A 24,478-nucleotide genomic window follows, 5' to 3' on the forward strand; every position below is an offset into this window, starting at 1 on the left:
GCTTGTGCCACACACGTGTTTGGCATCCGCAGGGAACGCTCTCTGGGCTTGGCCCAATTAGCTGGAAGGGAGGGGAGAGCCAAATCCAAACCATGTGCTGACCTGCAGTCCCCTCTGCCTGAAAGCATCCGTGCTGAATGCGCTCTGGATCATTAATAGCTCCCCAGGCCCCTTCCACATGTCCTTCCCCCAAGCACTGGCGTGGGGGTGGGTAGGCTTTCGGGCTCTTTCCCAGTGGCTTTCTAGGGCTGCCTTTTGTGGGAGGTACTGAGCTCCACTATGGGGCTGTGAGTGATGGCCAGGAGGAACCAGGGGGAGACTGCCTGTGGGTTTGGGGCAGCCCTGAAACTGTGCTGCCAGGCAGAGGCAGGCTTGGGGTCAGCAGAAGGATCTCTGCCTCCATTTCTCGCTCCTGGAGGTGGTTCTTTGCTGGGGAGCATCTCCAGCTGCTGGTGCCAGTGAAGGTGAGAGTCCAGGATACCCCTGGGACCTGCACCGTCCCCTCCACAGCCCGCAGCCTCACCAGAACTACCCACTGGGAGGGCGTGGCAGATCCTGGCCCCGTTTTGGTGGCCATCAAAGAGCTGGATGCCATAAAGGCGGTGGCAGAAAGGGGCATCTGTTCCTGGAGATGGAGTGGGTGGTGGAGGACAGAGCTTGGCCAGATGCTGTGGAGAAAGGGCTGCTTTCCCTCACGCTCCCCCCAGCATTCTCAGCAGAGCCCAGCTTTGCACTGGCTCCAGCTCCAGGCCCAGAGGAAATATCTGCAGCTGGGGCCCACAGCTGTTCTCCCTGCTCCATTTACTGCTTCCAATTTAACGTCCCGGGGAGCTGGGCTGGACAACATGGGGGGAATATGGTGATGCTTTCCTGTGCAAAGCCTGCCTGGAAGAAAATCCTCCCCTCACACCTGGGATGGCTGCCCTTCCCCTCTCTTGAGGTAAAACCTACCAGGAGAAGCCCAGGATGGCCCTGTGGGACAGGTCCTGCCACAATATCCCTGTGTTCCTTGGAAGCTGAGCTTGTGGCAGGCCTGGCATGGCAGGGCAGGGCCAGGAGATGGGACTTGGCAGTGTGGGGCTCACTCTGAGGGGTGTAAGGTGGTAGATGGTGATGGCCAGAAGATGGCCCCGTAGTCACTCCCCAGAAGAGATGGGTCTGGGCTGGCATCCCAGAGGCATGGACTGGCTGTGGGGGATGGCAGGGGCCCTGCTGCATCCCACCACGGTGTCCCCAGAGGCCGGGGCCAGGGCCAGGGTGTGCAGCCTAATGCCTTCCAGAAAGTCAGCGATGAATGGCCAGGGAGGGTAATTCATATCAAACCCATAAAACCTTTATTAGCGTCCTAGGGGAGAAACCCGGATGTGGCTGCTTATTTATTTTGGATTTCTTTCTTTTTTTTTTTTTTTCTCCTTTTAACATTTTCTTCCAAGAGATTTTTAAAGTGATAGGATCACCTCTCTGGGATCGGCAGTAGGGCTCACACAGGGTTGCCTGCTTGGGGAACTTGTGGTCCTGGACCACTGGCATCGCAGGAGTCAGGCTGACCTTGGGGTCCAGCTTTGAAACCCATCATGAGCTGATAATTATTCAAAACCATTGGTGCTTTTCGTGGGGCTTCCCTGGGAGTAGCCCTCGACTTTCCTGGGAGCTCAGCCTCTCCCAGTCAAACCATTTCCCGATAATAAATGTAGGGTGGGTGTGTTTGTTTTGCTTTGGTTTTTTTTTTCTCTCCAGTAAAGACAAAGAAGCCCTTGAGCCTGGACCGTAACCTAAAACACGGCATTCCTGAAAAGAATTTCCTGATAATATTTTTAGCACCTGAAAAAAAAAAAAAAAGGGAGGGGGGCAGAAGGAGGAGGAAAAAGAAAAACAAAAAAAAACAGGAGAAAAAAAGGAAACGACACAGTTTTTTTTACTACTCCACTCTTTTTTTTCCCCGTCCAGTCCCGTGTTTTAGGGGCGCAGAGGACACGGGGGAGCAGGGGGGGCCCACGCGTGGGACAGGGGGGCACCCCCGGCGCTCGCGCTCCTCCCGCGCCCCGCGGGGAGCCCGCCCCCGCAGCCCCGCCCCCCGCGCGCCGCGCGCCCATTGGCTGGCCACACCCCGGGTATGCAAATGAGCCCCCGGGGGGCGTGGCCGGCAGGGTGAGGGCGCTCGGCGGAGCTGAGGGGCCTCCGGTTCTCGCCGCGCTCCGGGCGAGCGGTCCCAGCGCCCGGCTCCGGGCAGCGGCCGCCGCCCTCCCCGTGCCCCTCCGCGGGCGTCCTGCCCTGCCCCGCCCCGCCCCGCCCCGCCTCGCCTCGCCCTGCCCCGCCCCCGCCATGTTTCCGTGGCTGGTGCCCCCGTGAGAGGCGAGCGGCGTTGCCGGCGGCCATGCAGGTCCTGGCAGGCTGGGCCGTGCTGGTGGCACTGGGCGAGTGGCTGTGGGCCGGGGGCGAGGTGCCGCTGGGGGACTTCTACCCCTTCGGGCCGGCCCAGGGCGACGCCGCCACGCGGAAGCAGGACGACGGTGGCTCCGAGCTCCGGCCCCTCTCCATCCCCTTCCCCTTCTTTGGTGCGGGGCACACCGGCCTCTATGTGAGTAATTTCCACTTATTTCTGCTTATTTCCTCCTATTCGCTCCCTCTTACTTGTTTCCTCCTATTCCCTCTTTTCCCCTCCCTCTAATTCCCTCTTTTCTGTTTCTTTCTTCCTCTTCCCTTCCTCTTATTTCCTCTTTCTTGTCCTGCTTGGATAAATCCGAGTTTCCTTGGGGGCCATCAGGTGGTCCCCACTTAACTGGAAACATGGGAGGGATCGCGGCGTGCCCAGGATGCTGCGGTGGGCCCGGGCTCGGGGAGCAGGCAGGACCCATGGCTCGCTGTGGGGGTCCCCAGCTGAGATCCTTGCCCCACTGCCTTGGCAATGCTGGGCAAAGCCCTCACCCACCGTGGGAGCCTGGACTTAGCCCTGGCTAAGCGTGTGTTACCTGCAAACCCACCCCTTGTGAGACTGGCCTGGTGACACGCTGGGGATCCCGGCAGCAGGGAGCTGATACATCTGTGGGCAGGAGCTCAGAGTCGCTGTGCTGCAGCCCTAGCGTGGTGGCCCCCGGCTGGTGACCCATGCTGCAGGGAGGGGGTGTTGGTGGGGCTCTGAGTGTGATGTGGAATAAAGACAGCTGCATTTTGGGCTGCCCACTTGGCACTTCTGATTCCCTTGCCTTTTCCTGCACCCACTGGGCTGCTGGGACTACTGGTGACACACTCCCTTGCAACCCCAGGAGGGGACTGTGGCCAAGGACCTCGAGTCACACCTGGCCCATCACGTCCCCTGTAACTGTGGCCAAAGGGGCAACCCCAAGTGCCTCGTTGTCCATGGAGTCTTTGGGTGCTGTTGTATTGCATCCCAAAGTGAGATTTGGGCTCCCCACGGTGGTTTCCACTTGGCACAATGAATCCTTCAGCGTCCTGATCCCATCTCCCTGGTTTGCTCTGAGCTTAATGGTGACCCAGGCCCAGGCAGAGGAGAGGGCTGAGCATTGCCTTGATGCCATCCCAGAGCTGGGCTCATGTACCATTCTGCTGGCTTGGCTCAGCACAGGGGGTCCCTGGTCCTACCTGGTCATGTTTTACCCCTGATCAAAGCGCCAGCCCTGCCATCAGGTGGGAGGGATCCGGGCTTGGGGCTTGAGCCACTGTGGAAAGACAGAAGGGGCTGGGAGAAGCCAGGTGACGTGATGGTTGTCCCCTAGAAGATCCACAGTGTAGCTCTAGGTCTTGGAGGGGCTGCGGGGATCAGAGGACAGTACATCCCCTTTCCTGAGCTGAGACCCCACGGCTCTGCAGGGCCAGCTTGCCTGCCCCCAGCACAGAAGTCCATGTGGCAGGGGCCCTCCTTGCCAGGGAGCTGCTGTTCAGGGGGACTGGCACAGGGCTGGCCTCACCTGGAAACCTCTGTTCTCAAGGGCTGCCTCCAACCACCTCCCTCCTCCTTCACAAAAACCAGCAACAACAAAAAAAGCCCTTCTTGGCTCTGGTTCTCTCCCATCTTGCTTTAATCAAGGGAAGAATGTTCCTCTGCGGACACAGTGGGGTTACGGAGGCTTTGGGAAAACAGAATCCTCTTTCCCTTAGTCACACTAAGGACTGCCCTGTGTTCAATGGAGGGCCTATGAACCCTCCTCAGGGACTGGGAACTTTCCCCAGGGACTGCACAAGGCTCACCCCATGCCTGGGTGTGCTGGCAGCTGGGCTGAAGGCATTCTGGCTTCCGCATGGCTCCTGGGGATGCTGGCTCCCAGTTCCTTTTTGGCACACGAGTGTGACACCACTGCCTGCCTGTGTGCCAGAGTTGCTCTCTCCAGTTGAGAGCCTCTTGCCTGTACCAGGCCCCCTTTTCCATCGTGCAGCCCAGGGGCTTGCCAGAGCCAGACACTGCACACTGGAGAGTTTGGCTGCAGTCAGTGTGTTCCTGCGTGTCCCACGGTCTCTTGTGAGCTGGAGAACAGAGTGGCTTAGAGCTGACTGGACCGCCAGTCGTGGCACTGTGGCAGAGAGAGTGCTGGCAGGGTCTTCTCCAAGGAATTTGGGAGCTCGGGGTGAGAGCATTTCCCTTTGATCCCTGCCCCCTCCAACCTGTTCAGGCAGGCAGGGGGTATCTTCACCTTTCCCACTCCCACTGCACCCCCAAGTTGGGAGGCAGCACTCCAGGCAGCAACAACTACCATTTCCAGTTTCCTTCCCTGGGCTGAGGCTGCCTCTGCCAGGCATCCCAGAACCCTAATTGCCCCAGTTAGTTAGTGCTGAGGAACAGCTTGAAGTATCTGGGGGTCTGGCATCCCCCACTTTAATGAGAGCAGCCTGCTGGAGCACCGAGGGCTTTGCGTGGGGTGGCGGTGCTTGGTCACCTGGGGATCAAGAGCCCGGTGGCTCACCCGCCGTGCTGTGCATGCTGTGCTGTGCATGCCGTGCTGTGCATGCCGGTGGATGGATTGCTGCCCAGCAAGGCTCCTCCCACCCTGGCCCCGTGCCCACAGCCCCCCTGCCAGGGGGGTCCAGTCCCACGGGCTGCCTGTGAGCCATGAGACTGGGGAGCGAGCTCAGGGCCTCACCCCTGCCAAGAGCAGTGCCATGAGCTGGCCCCACGCGCCGGGCGCTGTTTGTTTTATGCGCAGGGCTCCTGCAGTTTTTGCAGCTGTTCCCCTTCCCCTGGCCCGGAGAACAGGGCTGGGTTTGTTCGGGCAGTGGCCCGCAGCCGCGCTCCAGTGAGCAGGCAGCTGGGGCGGGGGCTGGGGGTGTTGTGGGTGCTGAGGCATGTCTCTGCTTCTAAGGGCAGGAAAGGGAAGCGCTCCAATATTTGTGGAAAGGGGAGGGGGAGAGAAAGATGAAACGGAAAGCACCTCTAAAACATGGATTCCTGCTGGCAGCAGGAGTCAACTGTGGCCACCCGTTTCTTTCCCTTCCCCTCTGCAGGTAAACAACAATGGGATCATCTCATTCCTGAAGGAGGTCTCCCAGTTCACACCGGTGGCCTTCCCCATCTCCAAGGACCGACGTGTGGTTGCTGCTTTCTGGGCAGATGTGGATAATCGGCGGGCAGGCGAAATATATTACCGAGAGAGCACCGAACAGCCCATCTTGGAGAGAGCCAGCAGGGACATTGCCCAGTATTTCCCTGAGTTCCCAGGGTTTTCTGCACAGTGGGTCTTCATTGCAACCTGGTACCGAGTCACCTTCTTCGGGGGCAGCTCATTTTCACCAGTGAGTAGCTGAGGCGAGGCAGCCACCCCAGCCATGTGCCTTCAGTGTGGTGCAAGACCTTCCACTGGTGGCATGGAGCTGTCAGCAGAGCTCAGCTGGCCATGATGGCCCCATCACCATACCTTGTTGTGACAGAGCAATAGTGAGCTGGCAACACCAAACCCTCCTCTTTGTACCGTGTGGAGGTTTTACGACATCAGCCTTCTTGGGCAAAAGTGAGGCACCTTTTGCCTTCCAGATTCTCAATATCTGTATTTTCCCCCATTTTTCCCATTCCTCTGGGACGAGAAGTGAGCTGTTCTAGCTCAGGGTCACAACAAGTTAGGATGAAAAATAATTAAACTCTAATGCCCTTGCTCATGGAGAAGGACTGGAGTTCAAGGAAACACCCCTTTGCTGAATCTAGTTGCTGTCACTTTATGGCTGGTTCATCGTCCCTCACTGCTTTCCTCCCCTCCCTGCTGCAGGTAAACACTTTCCAGATTGTCCTCATCACGGATGGCAAGCTTTCCTTCACCATCTTTAACTATGAGTCCATCACCTGGACCACGGGTATGCACGCCAGCAGTGGGGGGGACTTTGCTGGGCTCGGTGGCATCGCGGCACAGGTAAGTGGCAAACGTGGCCCCTGGGGTGCCTGGGTAGCACATCAGCCTTGTGAGCTCATGGCTCCTGTTTGGTTTCTTGGAGGTGGAAAATCTCCCCCTGCTTGTTGTTTTTTTTTTTTTCTTCTTCAGAGTTCTTAAATAACTGTGTGTGCTCTGGCTCCCAAAGCTGAGACCATACAGGGGGCTTTGTTATCCCAAAACCACAGGTCTTTGCCTTGGCTGATACTTCATAGTCCCTTTTCCTTCCTAACCTCAGCTTTTAAGAGCAGCTGCCACAGCTAGCACAGCTTTTGCTTGTAGTTTTATTTCATCCCTCTGTGTGTTGTTGTGTTTAAGGGAAAAAAAGCCAACACCCACACCCGCAAAAACCCCAGTACCCACTCGGATGTGTGAATTTACCGACAGTTTTCCTTGCTTGGTTCCCTGCTTGCCAGCCTGCAGCAGGCAGGATGCTGCAGGTGGAGAGGAAGTGAATGGGGTTTGAATCCCCAAGAAGGGACTGAGCAGGCCAAGTGTCCACTGCACCCTGTTGTCCTGTCATGTGGACATTACTGAGCGCTGGCCTGTGACATGTGGGAGGGGAAAGTTGGTCTGAGTGGTGCCACCAGTGATGCCGTGCGACAGGAGAGATGAGTCCAGGTGCTCCAGCTGCCTTTTCCAATGCTTTAGTGACGTCTCTTTACTCTCTGCCTTTGTCCTCCAGGCAGGTTTTAACGCTGGTGATGGAAAGCGCTACTTCAACATCCCCGGATCCCGCACTGATGACATCGCTGACGTGGAGATGACGACAAATGTGGGTATCCCCGGGCGCTGGGTGTTCAGAATCGATGATGCCCAGGTGCAAGTGGGGGGCTGCAGCAATACAAGTAAGAGGACAGCAGTTAGGTTTACTTAACTCCCAACCCAACCCCACACTGTTCTCCAGCCCCATCTTTCCCTGCCTCAACCCCCACCTCCGCGGGGTGGAAGAGATGTCTGGAAGGGCTTTGGGGAGGGAGGGGAGGCAGCTATTCGGGGATGGTCTTCAGCACCAGCTGTGGCTGGGGATGGCACCCGTGGTTGCCTTGGGGCTGGGAACGGGCTGGGAGAGGAAATGGGAAGGGGAAGAGGAGTTCTTAGTTTAAAGAAGCCTGCGGGGAGTGATGAGAGAGGCTGGGGAGGAGGTGATGTGCACAGTTGGGCCCCTGCCAGGCAGGGCAGGAGGGGCCAGCATCCTTGAGGGGTGCTTATGTCCGTCAGTCCTAGTACGTTGGGCTGAGCCAAGTGGAGGGCTGCTGAGTGCCAGCCTGCCATGTGGGGCTAGGTTGCCAGGGCCTGGTCCATGCTCCCCACTCCAGGGGTCCTGGCATGGCCCCCACAGAGCTGTTGGTTTCCGGTTCCTCATCCCCACTTCCCCCGGCCATGTTTTCCCATTCGTGATCTGTGTGTCTTGCGTTATCGGTGGATTTTCTGTACGTGGGCTCTCCATCCCCTTTCCCTCTGCCCTGAATGATAAGTGAGGGCATGTTCGTGTCCCCTCAGCCAGTGGAACAGACCTCCTCCCCCTCAGCCAGGCTGCAGGCCTGTGCAGCCTCTCCCCCTTGCACAGGAGGAGTAAAACTGCCCCCTGTCCCAGGGGAGCCCGCAAGGAGCAGCCCCTGCCCCGCCATCAGGCAGGCAGCCCCATGGGCTCCCCAAGCACCCCAGGGAGCCGGGCGGGTGCAGGGAAAGACCCTGGCACTGGTGTGGCTGGAAGGTGGCAGTGAGCCCTGCCAGGCTGGGGGCTGACGGGGGCCACTGCCTGCTCCCACAGCCTCTGTGTGTCTGACACTGCGGCCCTGCCTGAATGGGGGGAAGTGTATTGAGGACTGCATCACGGGGAACCCCTCCTACACCTGCTCCTGCCTGGCCGGTTTTACTGGGAAGAGGTGCCATGTTGGTGAGCGCTTTGCTGCAGGGAGCAGATCTTGCTCCCAGTGTCACTGCTGCGTGCTGGCACTCTGTCTGTCCCCTCCCTGAGCTGTCCCCACCCGGGGCTCTGTTTCAGATGTGGATGAGTGCCTCTCCCAGCCCTGTCAGAACGGAGCCACCTGCCTCAACGGTGCGGGCAAGTTCACCTGCAGGTGCCTGCCAGGCTTCAGAGGCAACAACTGCGAGACTGGTGAGCAGCGTGGCCCTTGAAAAGCAGAGACCCCAGGCTTGGGAGGGCTCTTCAGACCAGGGCTCCTGCAGTAGCTGCTGGGCTCTAGCAGTTTGTGACAGCCAACTTGGATTTCAGCTTGCTTCAGGCAAAGGAAGCTTTTCTCTGGCTGTGAGCCTTTCCTTCTACTGACTCTTCTGAGGGCTTTGCTCAGCACTGCTGCCAGCATTCTTCCACCACCACTCCCTTAGCCAGAAAAGTTGGCAGCCAGTGCTCAAACAAGCCTTCCAGGCCCTGCTTTTGCAGGTGATGCTCTGGTCCCAAGTTCTTCAAAGCCAAGGGAGACCCTCCCAGTCCCTGGCAGGGGCCATGGTTACAGGTTTCCCCCACTGCTGGCCTCCGCCTGCCAGTGGAAGTGCCGCCAAAGCATTTGGCTCCCAGCAAGCTGCCCCACCAGTGGAAAAGGCAAGAAGGGAGTTGACTTGTGGGAGAGGAAGGAAGGGAGGGAGAAATGCCCAGCAGAGCACACTGACATCCAGGAGATGCGGGGGATGAAAGAGCTGAGCTGCCTAAGGACGGGTTTTGGGGACAGTCATGACTGAGGACATGGCCACTGTCTCCTGACAGAAGGTGCATGGGTGGCCCCAGTCTGTGCTGTGCCTGGGCCTGGTATCACCACGGGTGGAGGGTGCCGTGTACTGGTCCTGCACATAGGCTGACACCCCTGCCCCTCTTTTTTTTTATGTTCTTCTGCAGCAGAATCACCATGTGAGAACAGAATGTGCCAGAACGGTGGGAGTTGCCGAGTGGTGAACAGGACAGCAGCATGCTTGTGCCAGTCAGGGTACACAGGGGTGGACTGCCAAACAGGTGAGTGACAGAAACAGGTATGGGTTGGAGATAGTGACCTTTCATACCTTGGCAAGCTTCCTTCCCAGTCAGCTTCATTCCTGGGTGTAGTTTTGGGAGGGGAATGCTTGGAATTGCCAGTGGCACCTATTTTTTTCTGTCCATCCCCTTCACCCTCCTTAGCATCATGCAGGCTGGGAGGCACCAGGTGAGCTGGCTGTGCTCACACATGACCTGACCACCTTTCCTGGCCTCCCCTTGCAGAGGTGAACGAATGTGAGTCCAGCCCATGCCTGAACGGCGGGCACTGCATTGACCTGGTCGATAACTACACCTGTGTGTGCCTGGAGCCCTTTGTGGGACAGCGCTGCGAGACAGGTGCCTGCTCCCCAGGATGACCCTCGGCAGTGACTGTGTCCCCCATGTTCTGCTGGCCATCATGGCCCCTCTGCCAAGCCCAGGCTCTCCTCGTGCTCACTTCCTTGCTTTCCCCTTACCAGATTCATCTTCCTGCGAGGACCGGAGTTGCCAGAACCGGCAGACGTGCAACTACATCCGCCCTGGCCGCTATATCTGCACCTGCTCCCCGGGTTATTACGGCAACAACTGCCAGTATGGTGCGTGCCAGGCATGGGAACAGTCAGGGGCACTGGGCAGGAATGGGGAAATGGCTGCAGAGGGGCTGTGTCCAGTCATAGGCACTGCTGAAACTGGTGGGTGGTATCTGCAGAGCAGCCATGGTGCTGCCAGGAGAGAATGCTTTCCTGTGGGGCTGCTTGACCATGCTGGGACCTCCAGTAGGATCTCCAGGACAGACAATATTCCAGCCCAACTGGACCTGTCCAGCTCAGGCTCCCCTTTCCCCACAGGTGGGCCCCGCATGCCCGGCGCCTGCCTCTCCCACCCGTGCCAGAACGCAGGCAACTGTCTGGAGACAGAGCAGGGCTACGTCTGTGAGTGCCAGGAGGGCTACACTGGACAGGACTGCCGAGACCGTGAGTACCAACCAAGGGGGCTTGCTAGAGGGGTGCAGCATCTCAAGGGGAGCCTTCATGCTCATAAGTGGGAGAAGCAGCAGCCCCAGAGAGCCTGTTCAGGGCTCTGGGATTGAATAGAGGGTCTGCCCTGCTGGAGGAGGCTGTGCCTCTGTGTCTGAGGGCCTCAGGGCTGCTGCCCACCTGAGCTTCCCCTGTGAGTGGCATCTGGCAAGGCCACTTGTCTGTCCCAGCCCACAAGCAGAAGAGGTCCTGGGAAGCTCCTGTTTCCTCTCTTGCAGAGCTCTCTGAGGGCTGTGAGTGCCGTAATGGGGGCAGTTGTCTGGAGGGGAATGTCACCGTCTGCCAGTGCCTTCCTGGGTTTTTTGGTCTCCTCTGTGAATTTGGTAGGTGAAAGTTTTGCCTCCTGTGCTCATTCCCTCTGGGATGCTTGAGTCAGGCAGTGTGTGGGTCAGCAAGGACTGACTGCCCTTGCCTGAGCCTAGCACAGTGCTAGGGGCCCACACTGATTTTGAGCCTGGAAATATTGTCACTTGGTGAGATAGCAATGCTTCCACCTCCATCACTCCCCCTTTAAGCTGTGCCTCTCTCAGCCTCTGCCTCAGCCCAGCTCCCATGGGTGGGGAGGGAGTTTCAGCCTTTGTGCACTCCCTTGCTGAAACTCACTGAGCATCCAGGCTGGGCATTGCCATTTGCACTGTCTGTGCCAGAGGATGTGTCCTGTCTCATTGGACCCTGTAAAGTTAGGAGACTCCTTTTTCCATGTGGGTGTCCTCCTGCCACTGAGTGAAGGAGGCTGGCATTGGCCGTGTGTTTGCAGAAGTCACCACGACACCGTGCAACATGAACACGCAGTGCCCGGACGGTGGGTACTGCATGGAGTACGGCGGGAGCTACCTCTGCGTCTGCCACACCAACTACGGCACCAACCACAGTAAGGCTGCAGGGGATGTGGGAACAGCCCTGGGCTGGGGGTGAGCAGGGAGTGCCCTCAGCAGCAGGGAAGCTGCCCTTGTACCCCTGGCCATACATCCTCAATGATGCCCTGTGTTTGGCTCTGCAGCGATGCCATCCCCCTGCGACTCAGAGCCCTGCTTGAATGGGGGCTCCTGCAAGGTTCATGATGACTCGTACATCTGCGAGTGTCCTGAAGACTTCCTTGGCGTGCACTGCGAGAAAGGTACCTCCACAGTGCTCCCTGTGGCCCCAGCACCTGGCAGAGGTTGGGAGAAGGACTTGGACCCTTTTGGGAGATGAACTTGCAGAGCTGGAAGTTGGTGCAGGTTTACCCATCCCCTCCTACAGGGTGGAGGGAGGGATTGAATGACTCCCTTCATGACACCCAACAGTCACAGCAGCAGATCCAGTTGTTTCCTGTGCAACACCATCAGTGTTGGTGTTTCTTATTTACATGCTACTGCTTCTGCCCATGGCTCCCAGCATCACGCACCTGTCAGGCCCCAGCACAGGTCTGCACGGGTGTAGTTTCTGTGGTGTGGCTGGACCCAGGGTGCAGTCAGGCTTCCCTGAGGGGTGTGTGGGGTGCTGGCGGGAGGCAGCAGCTCTGGGTGACGCCGCTCTGGGCGCTCTCTCTGCAGCCAAGCCTCGGCTCTGCAGCACGGGGCCCTGCCGCAATGGGGGCACCTGCAGGGAGGCGGATGGCGAGTACCACTGCACCTGCCCCTACCGCTTCACCGGCAAGCACTGCGAGATCGGTACAGCCCCCCGGCCCCCACTGGGAGGAGAGGTGGCAGCTGCCCCACCGGGCTCACGCCCGCCTTGTGCCCCCAGGTAAGCCGGACCCCTGCGCATCGGGGCCCTGCCAGAATGGAGGCACCTGTTTCCACTACATCGGCAAGTACAAGTGTGACTGTCCCCCTGGCTACACCGGCCGGCACTGCGAGATGGGTAGGTTTGAGGAGCGTGTGCCTCTGCCTGGGGGAATGGTGGGCATGACTGTCAGGAGCTCGCTGCTTGCTTTGAGCCCCCTTCCCTGCAACTCTTCCTTGTGCCCTGCTGGAAGGGGAAGGGGGCTGGCTCTGGTTTCACTCCTTGCTTTACTCTTCTTCCAGTGCCCTCCCCTTGCTTTCTTAGCCCCTGCCAGAATGGGGCTACCTGCGAGGACCTTGGTGGGGGCTATGCTTGCACCTGCTCCGTGGGCTATGTAGGGAAGCACTGCCAGTTTGGTAAGGGCCTTGCACTTCCCCTGCTGGCTGGGGACTTGGAGCACCTCTGTGGGCCCCATTCATCCCCTGTCTCTCCACAGAGGTCGACTGTGGCATCCCCAGTGAGGTGAAGCACGCCCAAGCTTCTTTCAACTCCACCAAGGTGGGCGCACTGGCTGAATACCAGTGTGAGCTGGGCTACATCCTCAGCCAGCACAACCACCCCCGTGTGTGCCATGTGCCAGGTGTCTGGAGCGACCCCCCCGAATGCGATGGTGAGGAGTGCTGGGGAGTGGGAAAGCCCTGGGACACCAGCCCAGTGGCCTGTGGTCACAACCATGGTTTGGTGACCCCAGGATATGTACTCCAGTTGTCTGCTGCCTTCCTCCCTGGGATCCCTGTCCTGTGCTCATGTCTCCCCCTTTGTCTCTCCCTTGCACAAATGCCTTTAGAGATCGACGAGTGCCAGTCGCAGCCCTGCCTGAATGGTGGCCAGTGCAAGGATCGTGTCTCTGCCTTCCTGTGCTTGTGTGAGCCAGGTTACACCGGCTACCACTGCGAGCTGGGTAAGAGAGCATGCCAGGCATGCTCCAGGGCTGTCACAGTCCCTCCCTCACCCTCCAGCCCTTGGGAAAGCCCCGGTGGATTGCAAACTCCATCGCAAGGAGCTAGGTTACCAGGAGCTGTGTGTGCTTGGATCAGCCTGAGGCAAGGGCTTCTCTGCCAGGACTCCCAGCCAACTGTAGGATTTTCCACCAGGGAGATGCTGCTCCTGTCCAGGGACAGTGACCAGGGTGGGAGGTGGTGGGACTCTGGAAGGTGGCTCCAGCCCAGTTCCCTGGATTTGGCAGAGGACAGTGGTAGGAGAAGGTGGGCTGTTGGAGGTTAGATGAGGGGACATGACACAGGCACCCTATAGGATGGATCTCTTGGCACAGCCCCACACTGCCAGTTATGTCCCCAGGTGTCCCTAAAGGAATGTCCCCATGCCATGTGCTTCAGGAGCAGGGATGTTCCTGGCCATTGGGCTTGGGGAAGCAAATGGCATGGGAAGGGTCCATGCCCTGTGGGAGAAATGCTGCCTCTCCAGGCCCCTGTCCCTAGCCACCAGCCATCTCTGTGCTGAGCTGGCTCCTTTCTTCCCACTGGACCCCAGATGTCGACGAGTGCCAGTCAGAGCCCTGCAAGAACAGTGGGACCTGCCAAGACCTCCCCGGGTCCTTTGCTTGCGACTGTCCTGAGGGCTTCCTGGGGACCCAGTGCGAGACAGGTAGGGGCTCTCCCTTCCTGGGTCAGTGGGAGGCTGGACCGTGGGCACCAGGATATTGCCAGGGCTGGCACCATGCCAGATACCTGGTCACTGTCTTGGACACCTTGACCCCAAGCCATCACCTGATTGCTCACTGATACACCTCCTTGCCTGTAGTTTTGGGGGCAGAGCTGAAACTGCTCTGATGGGGAGGGAGCAAGGAATGAGGTGTCCACCTTTCCAAGGTGTCCACCCCTTCCAGGATATGTGGGCACCATGGTGCACAGTGGGAAATTCAGTGTCCAGCCCAGCTGTGCCAAATCCTGGGCTACGCATCTGCCCTGCTGCCCCAGCAGGGTCTGTCACTGTTGCTCGTTTGTGGGAGCTGGGAGCTGGCTGCTGGCGTGCTCACTGCCAGCCTTCTCCCACCTGCAGAAGTGGATGCCTGTGAGTCAGACCCTTGCCAAAATGGAGGGGAGTGTGAGAGCTACGGGGGCTCCTACCTCTGTGTGTGCCCAGAGGGTTTCTTCGGCTACCACTGCGAGACAGGTGAGGCAGGCAGGGTGGCGCAGGGTGGCCCCGGGGTCAGCGGCACTGCTGACACTGCCAAACCTGGCACCTCTCCCACAGCCAGTGACCCGTGCTTCTCCAGCCCCTGTGGGAGCAGAGGCTACTGCCTGCCCAGCAATGGCACCCACAGCTGCACCTGCAAAGTCAGCTACACAGGCAAGAACTGCGAAAAAGGTAAAGGCCCTCAGCAGCGGCACCAGGACATGATGTGGGGCTTGACGCCAGCCTGGCAGTGCCCACCGCCCACGAGGGGCTCAACACCACCCGGGACCAGCAGCGCTCCTTGAGGCGGGCAGGGCTGGGGGCTCGCCTTGGGGGGGCAGCCCGTGCCCCACCAATGCAGTGGGTGGGTGCTGGCGTGCTGAGTCGCTGCCGCAGGTGCCGAGCTTGGCACCAGGACATAGGGGACAGATTTCCCCTGCAGCAACGGCAATCCCTCGGATGCCCTCAGGAGGGGAGGCAGAGGCATCCGAGGGAAGCCTCTTGGCACTGGCCGCCCCCAAACCCCTGGCCCCATCCCGCAGTGGCAAGTGCTTGGCCATCAGTGATAGCAGGGAATGCTCCTGGCGCCCTGGCTCCTCCTGTGCCCACTGAGCCAGGGGTGCTTACAGCTAGAGAGCCCCTGCCAGATGTCCCAAGCGAGGACCTTGTCCTCTTACCGCCACTGTTCTGCCGCTTGCTGACAGGGTCTGTTCTCTAAAGATTCATGGCATTACCTCTCCCCTTTGCTTTTGCACACACCCTGAAGAATTGCTGCCACCAACCTCATTAAAGGTGGAAAGGGTGGAGGACACTGGTGTGTTGATTTCTTGGCACCCACCTGAGGACGCAGCTGCCAGGCAACTCATTGACGGCTACGCCGTGACGTACGTATCCCTCGACGGCTCTTACCGCAGGACAGATTTTGTGGACCGAAGTCGTTCTGCCCACCAATTGCGGGCACTAACCTCCGGCAGAGCCTACAATATTTCTGTCTTTTCAGTCAAACGCAACGTGAACAACAAGAATGATATCAGCAGGCCCGTCATGCTCACCACGCGCACTAGTGAGTAGCGTCCCCAGGGGGATCACGGTCGTGAGCGTGCGCGGCCCCTGCAGGTGCCAGGGTTTGTGCTGCCACCTCCAGCCTGCCACCAGCTCCAGCATGGTATCAGACCTGGCAGGTTTGCTGGTGCAGATGCTAAAATCCAGCTGGGGGCCTCTGGAAAGTGCTTGACACAGAGAATCGCTGTTTTCTTTGCTGTGAGTAAAAGGCCTGACACCCTGTGGCTCACGCTGCCCAGGGTCTGTAAGGGAGCTTGCAGTGGGGATTGCTCCTGAACCCTGTTAGTTGGGGCCAGGCTGTTGGGCTCCTTGTCACTGTGCCCAGGAGAGTATAAGGAGCCCCCATGTAAGGCAGGCAGCGGGGCTTCTGCAATCCTGTGGACCAGTCCCCCTGCCATACTGCTGAGCTTAGCGTGGGAACATGCCAGCAAGGGCAGGGGCTGCCAGGGACCTCTCCTCCATGGGTGGAGGAAGGGCCACAGTGATGCCTCTGGGGCATGGACAGGCAGAGCAGCTTCAATCCCACTTTCTAAGGCAGGTGTGGAAATCAAATGCAGACAGGATGGAGGGAATTTGACACAGGAAAGAAGATGGCCTCTGAGGAGAGGAGAATGGTGGTGGTAAAGCCCATAAGCCACATCTCCCACAGCAGGCTGAGACCAAGTGAAGCCCAGGGGAGGAGATGGCAGTAAAATGCTGGGTGCAGCATCTCATGGGGCCTCAAGCCATGTCTGGATGCTGGGGTCAGGATGGCCACATCAAGTGTGCCATGGACTTAGCAGTCACTAATGGGGTTCCCCAGGGCTGTTTGGGGCCAGTCCTGTTTAATGCATTTACTGATGGTCTGGACCTATGGATTTTGTGTACCCTCAGTAAATTTGTAGACAACGCCAAGGTGGATGGGAGCATTGATCTGCTTGAGGGTAGGAAGGCTCTGCAGAGAGACCTTGGCACACTCAATCAAGGGGCTGAGGACAACAGCATGATGTCCAATAAGGCCAAGTGTTGAGTCCTACACTTGGGTCACAGCAAACCCCTGCAGCTCCAGGCTGAGGGAGAAGGGCTCAAGAGCTCTTCAGCAGAAAGGGACTAGGGGGTGCTGTTTGACAGCTGGCTGAACATGAGCCAACAGTGTGCCCAAATGGCTAAGAAGGCAAATGGCATCTTGACCTGTATCAAGAGCAGCATGGCCAGCAGGACTAGGGAAGTGGCTTGCTTGGCCACTGCACTTGGCTTTGTTGAGGCTGCAGTGCATTCTGTTCTGGGCCCCTCACTTTAAAAAGGACATTGAGGCACTGGAGCATGTCCAGAGAAGGGCAACAAGGCTTGTCAGGGGTCTAGAAAACATGAGGAACAGCTGAGAGAGCTGGGTTTGTTTAGCCTTGAGAAGAGGAGGCTCAAGAGGACCTCATTGCTCTCCAAAACTCCCCGACAGGAGGTTGGAGTATGGTGGAGGCTGGTTTCTTCTGTTGTGCCTGCAGAGAGAGAACTTGAGGAGATGGCCTAAAACCAAGACAGGGGATTAACATTAGATAGTGGTAAAGAATTTTTCACTCTTTCAGTGATCAAACATTGGAATATGATATCCAGGGAGGTGGTAGAGTCACCATCCCTGGAGGTGTTCAGGAGGCATCTGGATCTGGTGCTGGGTGATGTGGTTTGGGGGTTATAGTGACAGTGCTGGGAGGATGGTTGGACTGGATGATCTCCTAGGTCTCTTCCAACCTTGATGATTCTATGGTTAGGGCCAGGCCTGGGCACTACAGCCTCTTTGGAGCTGTGGTAGGGAGCTGGGGCAGGGGGGACAGACTTGGGGGTGCTTTGAGTAGCACAGGGTGGGCAGATACATGTGCCTCCCACCTGCCTGGAGGCTGTGAGGACAGCAGAGCATGAGTGCAGTGGGAGAGGTGGCACTGAGCTGTTCCACTGGGGAAGGTGATCCAGAGATGCCAGCAGGACCCCCTCTGGGGGCGCATGGGGAAGGGCTGGGGTGACCCACAATGACCGCAGCCTTCTGTGCTTGCTCCGGCCAGGACCGCGTCCGGTGGAAGGCTTTGAGATCAGCAATGTCACTGCCAGTGCCATCACGGTGCAATGGGCTCTCCACAGACTCCAGCACTCCACTGTCAGTAGGGTGAGGGTCTCCATCCGCCACACGGGGGACCTGGCAGGCCGCACCGTGGAGCTGAACAGCAGCGTGGCCAAGTACACCTTCCTGTGAGTGGGGTCTGCCGGGTGCCAGCTCCCTCAGGCTGCCCCTCCTACCCCTTCCCACCTACCTTTTCCTCCACAGGGACCTGCAGCCAGGAGAGAGATATATCATCCATGTCACAACGCTGAGCGGCCTGGGAGTGGAAGACCACCCCTCAGAGAGCCTGGCCACAGCCCCTTTCCATGTGTGGACAAGTGAGTGAGGTTGCCTTTGCCATCCCGGCTTGGCAGGTGCAGGGGCTTGGCAGGAAAGCTGTGGGGAGGGAGAGGTGTGGGAGCTGCCAGACTGTCTGGCCAGCACAGCAGATAGGAGGTGTGCAAGCAGGCCTGGGGAGGCCAGGAGAGACACTGGCATGTCCTCCCCTGCCAAATGTTGTTCAGTCTCTGAGACCAGTGTGAGCCCAGCCCCATGCATGGGCCCGATTCATCCCCTGCTATCTGGCAGTCAGAGGCAAGGGCTGACCTGGGTGCCAGGGTGTAAGGGGGCTCTGTCTGTCTTGGCAAGGACCTAGTGTTGTGTTGTACTTCTTTGGGGAATGGTTTGTCCCTCCCCAGAGACCTCTGGAGCCTGTAACCATGTAGTTTAACCTTCCTCCCCTTTCTGACCCAATTGGCTGAGTTCCAACTATCCTTAGCAGGAGACTAGATAAGGCCCTGTTCTTTCTCATTCATTCTCTTTCCCCCCTGGAAACCATCTGGAATAAATGTCTTGGACTACATCTGGGAGTTAGAGCCTCTTTTGGAATCTTTTGCCTTGTCCCTGAAATATTCCTCCAAAGCCCTCTAGGATCTGAGCTAGCATAAGAACTCTGGGGGGCTGCAGGGGGGTATTTCAGTGTTGAGCATCCCCTCACTGTGCATCCCATGCCTGGAGCAGGTTCGGGGCTGGTGTGGGGCCAGCTGGGGCCCTGTCACCCCTGTGAGGTGATGTGAGCAAGCAGGGCAGTGGCCATGCAGGGACACCAGCTCTGACCGCTCCCCTCCCCATCCCCTGCCTGCCGCAGGGCCTCTCCCCCCACGGAACCTGACCGCGTCCCACGTGGGCGCCACCTCCGTGTCCATGGCGTGGGAGCAGCCGCCCGCGGGCGCCACGGAGGGCTACATCATCAACGTCACCACGGCCCAGAGCGTCAAGAGCCGCTACGTGCCCAACGGGAAGCTCGTGTCCTACACGGTGCGGGACCTGCTGCCCGCGCAGCGCTACCACCTGTCCCTGACCGCTGTGCAGAACACGGAGCAAGGGCAGCTGCACAGTGAGCCCGTCCACCTCCACGTCACCACCCGTGAGTGCTCCCGGGGCTCTGCTGCATTGCTGCAGCACCAGGGAGGCCGTGGCACGACAGGGAAGCAGGGTACAGGGTGGAGACCAGTTGGCCAACAGAGTGAGGAGCCCTTGCTGCCCAGCACTGGGTGTCTGCGGCAGGCCATGAGGACAGGATACAGGTCCCCTGGAGTGGGAGGTGGGGGTTGTAGGGTTAGCGAAGGGCAGGTGCAGAGCTCCAGCTTGGGGATGGGCACCTGCATCCCCGGTGTGTGGAGAGTGTCTGTGTCACCTGGCAGCCTGGGGATGGTGGGATGGGATGATGGGACTGGCTGGGAGGTTGGTTTTTGACCCACACTGCCTGCATTAAGCCCCATCCTCTGGTCTGCAGTGCAGAGGGATGGGGCTCCAGAGAGACGATGGAGCCAAGCTGGGCACGCCCGGGTTCTGCGGAACAGGCTGCCCCCAGCTTTCCTGCCTGAGCTCCGCCTGCTGGCAGATCACGACACAGCTGAGGAGCCCTCACCAGCCCCCAGGTAGGCACTGCTTCAGCGCTCCAGCTCTTCCACTCAAGCACTAGGCTGAGCCCATCCCTTTTCTCAGCTTGCATTCCCAGGTGTGTGCAGGGTCAAGCCATGCTCCTGCTGGGCTGCAGCCTGCTGCTCATCCACTGGGTTCTCAGCTTGGCAGGCCTCTTGCCCTTAGAGCAGCTCCCCTGTGGGACTTGCACAGAGTCTGAAGCCACCAGTGAACGCTCTGTGCAGCTGCCCTGAGCCCCAGCACACAGAGCCTGGGGCACCTGCAGTGCCCCACACCCTTACGGCTCTCCTGTCCCAGGTTCACGGAGCTGGTGGATGGCAGAGGGAGGATCAGCTCCAGGTTTGGGACTGCGCTGGGAAAATCCGTCACTCTGAAGACACGTAAGTGCTCTTGTGCCTTTGTGTCCTGCTCCTGTCATCCAGTACCATCTCCTGCCCCTCCCTGCAAGCTGATGTGGCAGCCAGGCAGGCAGGCTGCTGTAGGGCTGAGGGAGCTATAGAGGGTGGAGCCCTCTCACCTGGCCCTGGGCAGGTGAACATCTGCTCTGCTTGTTAGACCCTGAGGAGAGGGGTGACTGGCTGGGGGAGCCCAGGGAAGGACTCTTGCTGATGGGAGGCGATGCTAACTGTGGCACAGCTGCCCTTCTTCCCTGCCAGCAGCAGCAGGGGCCTGAGCAGTGGCTCCACAGCCTTCCAGCGCAGCCCCTGCCTGCCCAGCAGCCTCAGCCCCCACTGTCAAGAACAGCCTCATATCCGAGGAGGGTGCCTGGGTGAGAAACCCCTCACTAGTCCAGAGCTAGCCCCCACTTTCCATCCCCAGAAGACTGGAAATAGAAGTGGCAGGCCAAGATACCCTAGAGCCCTACACCACGGGGTGGGGAAGGGGCCTGGCACACCTGAGAGCAGCCCTGGACCTCACTGCACATCCTGGTTCTGCCCCTGCCTCCCCAGGAGTCTGTGTCCCAGACCCTTCCTGGAGGAGTGAGAGTGTCACCCCAGTTCTAGGGATGCCAGCTGGGAAGGGCTAAAGCACTGCCTCAGGCCTGACCAGTGCCCCAAAGCTGTGGGCAGGCTGGATTCCCTTGGAGGGGCTGCCTTTGGCTCTGGCTCTGGCCTGGAAGGTGACATTTAATCCTTTCATTGTCCAGAGCCAGAGGCTCCAGTGAAGCTGGAGAACACAGAGGTGTCCAGCTGGGACAGTCTGGCACTGCAGCTGCATGAGGCGAAGAGCAAGAGTAAGTCCCAGGGGAGACCCACAGCAGCAGGAACCCAGCCCTGCTCAGCACCAGCCCTGCTCAGCACCAGCCTGCCCTCCTTGGAGGCATGGCAGGCACCCCTGCCCACCTGTCCTTCCTGGGAGCACCCTGGCAATGCCGAGGGCTTGGCAGGGCTGTCTGTGGCCCCTGGCTCTGATGGTCGAGCGTGTTTTGCAGGAGAGGGGCAGCACTGCTCCAAGAATCCCTGCAGGAATGGAGGCACCTGTACCAGAGATGACGAGTCCTACCACTGTGCCTGCCGCCCGGGGTTCAAGGGCCGGCTCTGCCAACTGGGTGAGTGCCAGGCTGTGCTGGAGGGCCAGGCTTCCTCCTGCAGTGCCAGGCTGGTGGCTGTCCCCATCACAGGTCCCCTAGGATGTAAGGTCACCCAGCACACCCTGCCAGCACCCAGGGGCTCCCACAATGCCCAGGCTTTGCTAGAGATCATTGTTGTCATGCTGGCAGCTGAGAGAGGGGCTGGGCTGTGCTCTTAGTTTGAGGAGATAGGAGTGCAGGTCTGCTCCCTGCTCCTGGCTGAGCTCTGCCTCTGCCTTACCCAGGGAGTTTCATAGGCAGTGTGAGGCTGGGGGCTCTGCTTCTGCTGGTGGGTCAGCTCTGTTGAGGCCAGCCCTCCAGCACGGCCAAGAAGCCAGGGGGGCCTCACAAGGCACAGGCAGGCAGGGCCAGGGATGGGCTCAGTGATAGCTCCCCTCTCCTATTCCCCAAGCAGCTTGCAAGAAGGTGCCACACTCGTGCACGCGGCTGTACTCGGAAACCAGGTCATTCCCAGTGTGGGAAGGAGGCACCTGCCACTATCTGTGAGTACTGCCTGCAGGTTATGCTGCCCCCTTCCCCTTGTGCTCTGAGCTGGGGATGTCTCCCTGCAGCTCGGCTTTGGGGAAGGGAGAGCGAGCACGAGGCCGTCTCCAACCCCAGCTGGCAGTTGCCCCCTCCCCAGCGCAGGCTGGGCAGCCTGGCATGCCCCTGTGGCCACCCCCAGCTGGGCATCAGGGCAGGGTGTTGCTGAAGTGACAGCTCCATACTGGTGTTACCCACCACTGGCAGCAAGGGTGGATTTGGTGTGTGTGGCCCCCAGACAGCAGCAGATCCCATCCAGCTCCTGGCTGCTTCTCCATCTGCGAGCAGAGGGCTGGGAGAGCCCTGATGCAGCACCAGGGAATGGGGGGTTCTGCTCTGCCCCAGCCTCCCTGTGATGGAGGAACAAAGGCCTGGCTGGGATCAGCCAGCAGCACAGCAGGCTGGGCCCCACTCCTGCCAAGGCTGGCTACTGCAGCCTGGAAGGAAACAAGGGAAATACCCAGACTTCCCCCTCACTCTCATCAAAGCACATCTCTCCCTTTTGTCCCCTACACTCACGTCTCCACTCTGTGTGTAGGTCCAGGAGAGTCTACAAGGTACACCAGGACATCTGCTACAAGGAGAGCTGTGAGAGCACCAGTTCCGAGAGGACGAGCAGCAGGTACAGCCCGCAGCAGCACGCTGAATGTGCAGCCTTGCTGTGGGGCTGCACAGGAGGGTGTGGCTGGCTGCTGTGCCAGTGTGCAGGGGACAGCCAGGCTGGGGCTGGGCTGGCACAGGGGTACAGGCATGACCAAGGCTTGGATGCCAGTGCCGTGTGCTTGCCCGTGAGCAGCGGCCAAGGGGCCTGGGGCTGACAGTGCTGTCCCCCCTTCTCTTCCAGAAAGCCAAGCAACAGTCACACACTGAAGAAGCCATAGCAGTAAGTACCTGCTCCACCCTCCTCACATGCAGCCAGGGGCAGATCTCATGCAGGGAATGGGGAGGTGGGTGCAGGCCAGGGCACAGCCTGCAATGTCGAGGGGGTGTGAGGGCTTATGGCTGAGGGCTCCTGGTTGTGTCTGGGGTGGAGAAGCAGGAGGCAATGCTCTGCTTCCCCCTGGCTCTGCAGCTCCATGAACAAGAGATCCCTGCACAGAAAGGCCAGGCAAAGGCTGGAGTCCTGGAGACAGCAGGTCCCCTTCTCTCAGCACAAGACTGGTGCACAGGGTGGGAAGAGGCCAGCTGTGGCACATCTGGCAGACTCTGCACACCAGCTCATTCTACTCCTGCTCCTCCACAGGGTTTAAAGCAGTAGAAGCTTCGTCATTCCACATCTAAGGGCTTTTTGAACACCAGGAAGATCAGATCTGCTCACTGGGTTGAACACAGCAGGGGAGCCTTCCTGCCTGGTGCCAACCTCTCCCTCTCCTCCAGCCCCTTAGGGACACGCAGCTGGATCAGCACACTGAGTAGTGCTCCCTTTCCCCCGCTGGCCCAGCACTGCCTTTGCTGGCCCCCTCTGCCTCTGAGGAGCTGAGCACCAGTGCCCCTTGAGGGGGCCAGCCCTGCTCAGCTCCCCCAGCCACTCTGCACAAGCGACGGGCTTCCCGCTCCACTCAGGGATCAGCCCAGCTTCTTGCCAACAGCATCTGCACCAATCTGTTTTCATAATGCAAGGTTATAAATAACCTATAACCCTCAAATAAAACAGTGTATTGCAGACCAAAAAGCCTTGGCCATCACCTGAAATCTGGCCCCCAGCAATGTGCTCTGAGGAGCAGCCTCTGTAGACAAGTTAGAAATGGTGATCAGCTCCAAGGGGTGAGGCCAGCATGGGCAGTAGAGGAGCATTCCTGTTTCCTCTGCTCTAGCAGGGGCAACTGAGGCAGCTTCTACTGCCTGCCTTTTTTCTTTGCTTTGTAAACAAGCCCTGGTTTTAACCAAATTTCCAGCTCAGAAACCAATAGAGCACCTAAAAAGAATTTTAAATGTGATCTGTAGGATGAAGTCTGTCAGCTGAGGCATGCCACCACACTTGTAGTTGCCTCCACACCAGTGCAGGGCACAGCAGAGGCTTGGTGAGGAAGCCAGCCCTCCAAGCCATCCCCTTGCACTGCACCTGGAGTTTGCCTTCCCTGTGGCACCAGTGCTGCAGGGTTACGTGGAGGAGAGGACCAGCACCCAGCACTGCAGCAGGGCAGGCAAGGAAAGAAAAAGTGTAGCTTAGAAACATTCCTAGTTTTTGTGAGTTTGTATGAAGACACTAGTTAAACATAGATTTGTGTATTAACGTACACGGTGTATATTCTAAATTAACACATACCAGAGATATATCGCAGTTATGGTATAGAGATCATGGCCCCAGCACAGTGGGTTATTCTGGGGAGGCCCTCCCCTCCTGCCGAGCATCACGGAGCTCTGTTGCTCAGCCACATGTCTCAAGCAGCAGCTTGGCAGATGCTCTCAGAGCAGGACAGGCCCAGCAGTTTCAGTGCTCCTGCCACCACCCTCTTCCTCCTGGGAGCAGTGTAACAGTGCTCAGCCTGGAGGCACAGCTGCAGAGGCTGGGGACAGGGACAGTGTGAAGCCACGACCAGCTGGCCAGCGTGCTGCTCCCCTCCTGCACCACCTCTAGCTTTGCTCCCACAGGCCAGACATGCCTTGGCTGCCTGGTGCTGTTCCAGCTGCCAGGCAAGCACAGCCCTGCCTTCCCAGGGCAGGAGAAGCCAGCCCTCCCCACCAGCAAGAGCAGGGCAAGGGCACACCCACACAGGAGGGTTTGGATCCATGGTCTGAAAGCATTTGCACCCCTGCTCTGTCAGCCACGGGATCAGCGCTGACGTGGGCTGTGGAGGTGGCCCTGCCATGGGACAGTTCTGTTTCTACAGGACCTGTCCCCACAGCACCAGGAAGCCTGGTCCCACTGCCAGCCAGCAGAGCAGCCCACAGCCTCCTCTCCCACAGCTGGCTCAGTATGTAATGCAGCCAGAAGGTTTTAACCTAGTCTTGGAAATAAATTAGGGGGTTTTGTTTGATTTTTTTTAATAAAAACACTTTATGGAAACTGTT

The 24,478-nt window shown here is 58.8% G+C and overlaps 1 protein-coding gene across 6 annotated transcripts; it reads left to right on the plus strand.

The window, feature by feature from the left end:
* Window positions 1–2,121: 2,121 nt before the first annotated feature.
* On the plus strand, window positions 2,122–24,473 carry SNED1 (sushi, nidogen and EGF like domains 1). 6 transcript variants are annotated; one of them, XM_063407788.1, is made up of 33 exons: window positions 2,122–2,578; window positions 5,455–5,742; window positions 6,210–6,350; window positions 7,054–7,216; window positions 8,143–8,268; window positions 8,377–8,490; window positions 9,229–9,339; window positions 9,583–9,696; window positions 9,819–9,935; window positions 10,188–10,313; window positions 10,595–10,699; window positions 11,134–11,247; window positions 11,377–11,493; window positions 11,912–12,028; window positions 12,105–12,221; window positions 12,386–12,499; window positions 12,580–12,753; window positions 12,931–13,044; window positions 13,635–13,748; window positions 14,163–14,276; window positions 14,358–14,471; window positions 15,046–15,342; window positions 17,375–17,558; window positions 17,635–17,747; window positions 18,557–18,835; window positions 19,205–19,349; window positions 19,651–19,733; window positions 20,501–20,587; window positions 20,786–20,902; window positions 21,339–21,426; window positions 22,005–22,088; window positions 22,311–22,349; window positions 22,710–24,473. In XM_063407788.1, the coding sequence occupies exons 1-32, from the start codon at window positions 2,375–2,377 to the stop codon at window positions 22,345–22,347; spliced, it is 4,332 nt and encodes a 1,443-aa protein (XP_063263858.1). In that variant the 5' UTR covers window positions 2,122–2,374; the 3' UTR covers window positions 22,348–22,349; window positions 22,710–24,473. The 6 variants fall into 6 exon arrangements, with proteins under 6 accessions (XP_063263858.1, XP_063263856.1, XP_063263861.1 ...); XM_063407786.1 differs by having other exon boundaries at window positions 2,123–2,578; window positions 9,226–9,339; XM_063407791.1 differs by having other exon boundaries at window positions 2,123–2,578; window positions 9,226–9,339; window positions 15,280–15,342.
* Window positions 24,474–24,478: the final 5 nt, after the last annotated feature.

This window comes from Prinia subflava, chromosome 11, assembly GCF_021018805.1.
Source record: "Prinia subflava isolate CZ2003 ecotype Zambia chromosome 11, Cam_Psub_1.2, whole genome shotgun sequence".
NCBI classification, from domain to species: Eukaryota; Metazoa; Chordata; class Aves; order Passeriformes; family Cisticolidae; genus Prinia; species Prinia subflava.

What these genes read in the sequence shown, in the direction of transcription:
- SNED1 (XM_063407786.1), top strand. Translation starts at nt 2,375, where the DNA reads ATGCAGGTCCTGGCAGGCTGGGCCGTGCTGGTGGCACTGGGCGAGTGG. An exon ending in TGGACAGGACTGCCGAGACC is followed by an intron (nt 10,314 to 10,594) that starts GTGAGTACCAAC and finishes CCTCTCTTGCAG; the next exon opens with AGCTCTCTGAGGGCTGTGAG. An exon ending in ATCCGTCACTCTGAAGACAC is followed by an intron (nt 19,734 to 20,500) that starts GTAAGTGCTCTT and finishes TTCATTGTCCAG; the next exon opens with AGCCAGAGGCTCCAGTGAAG.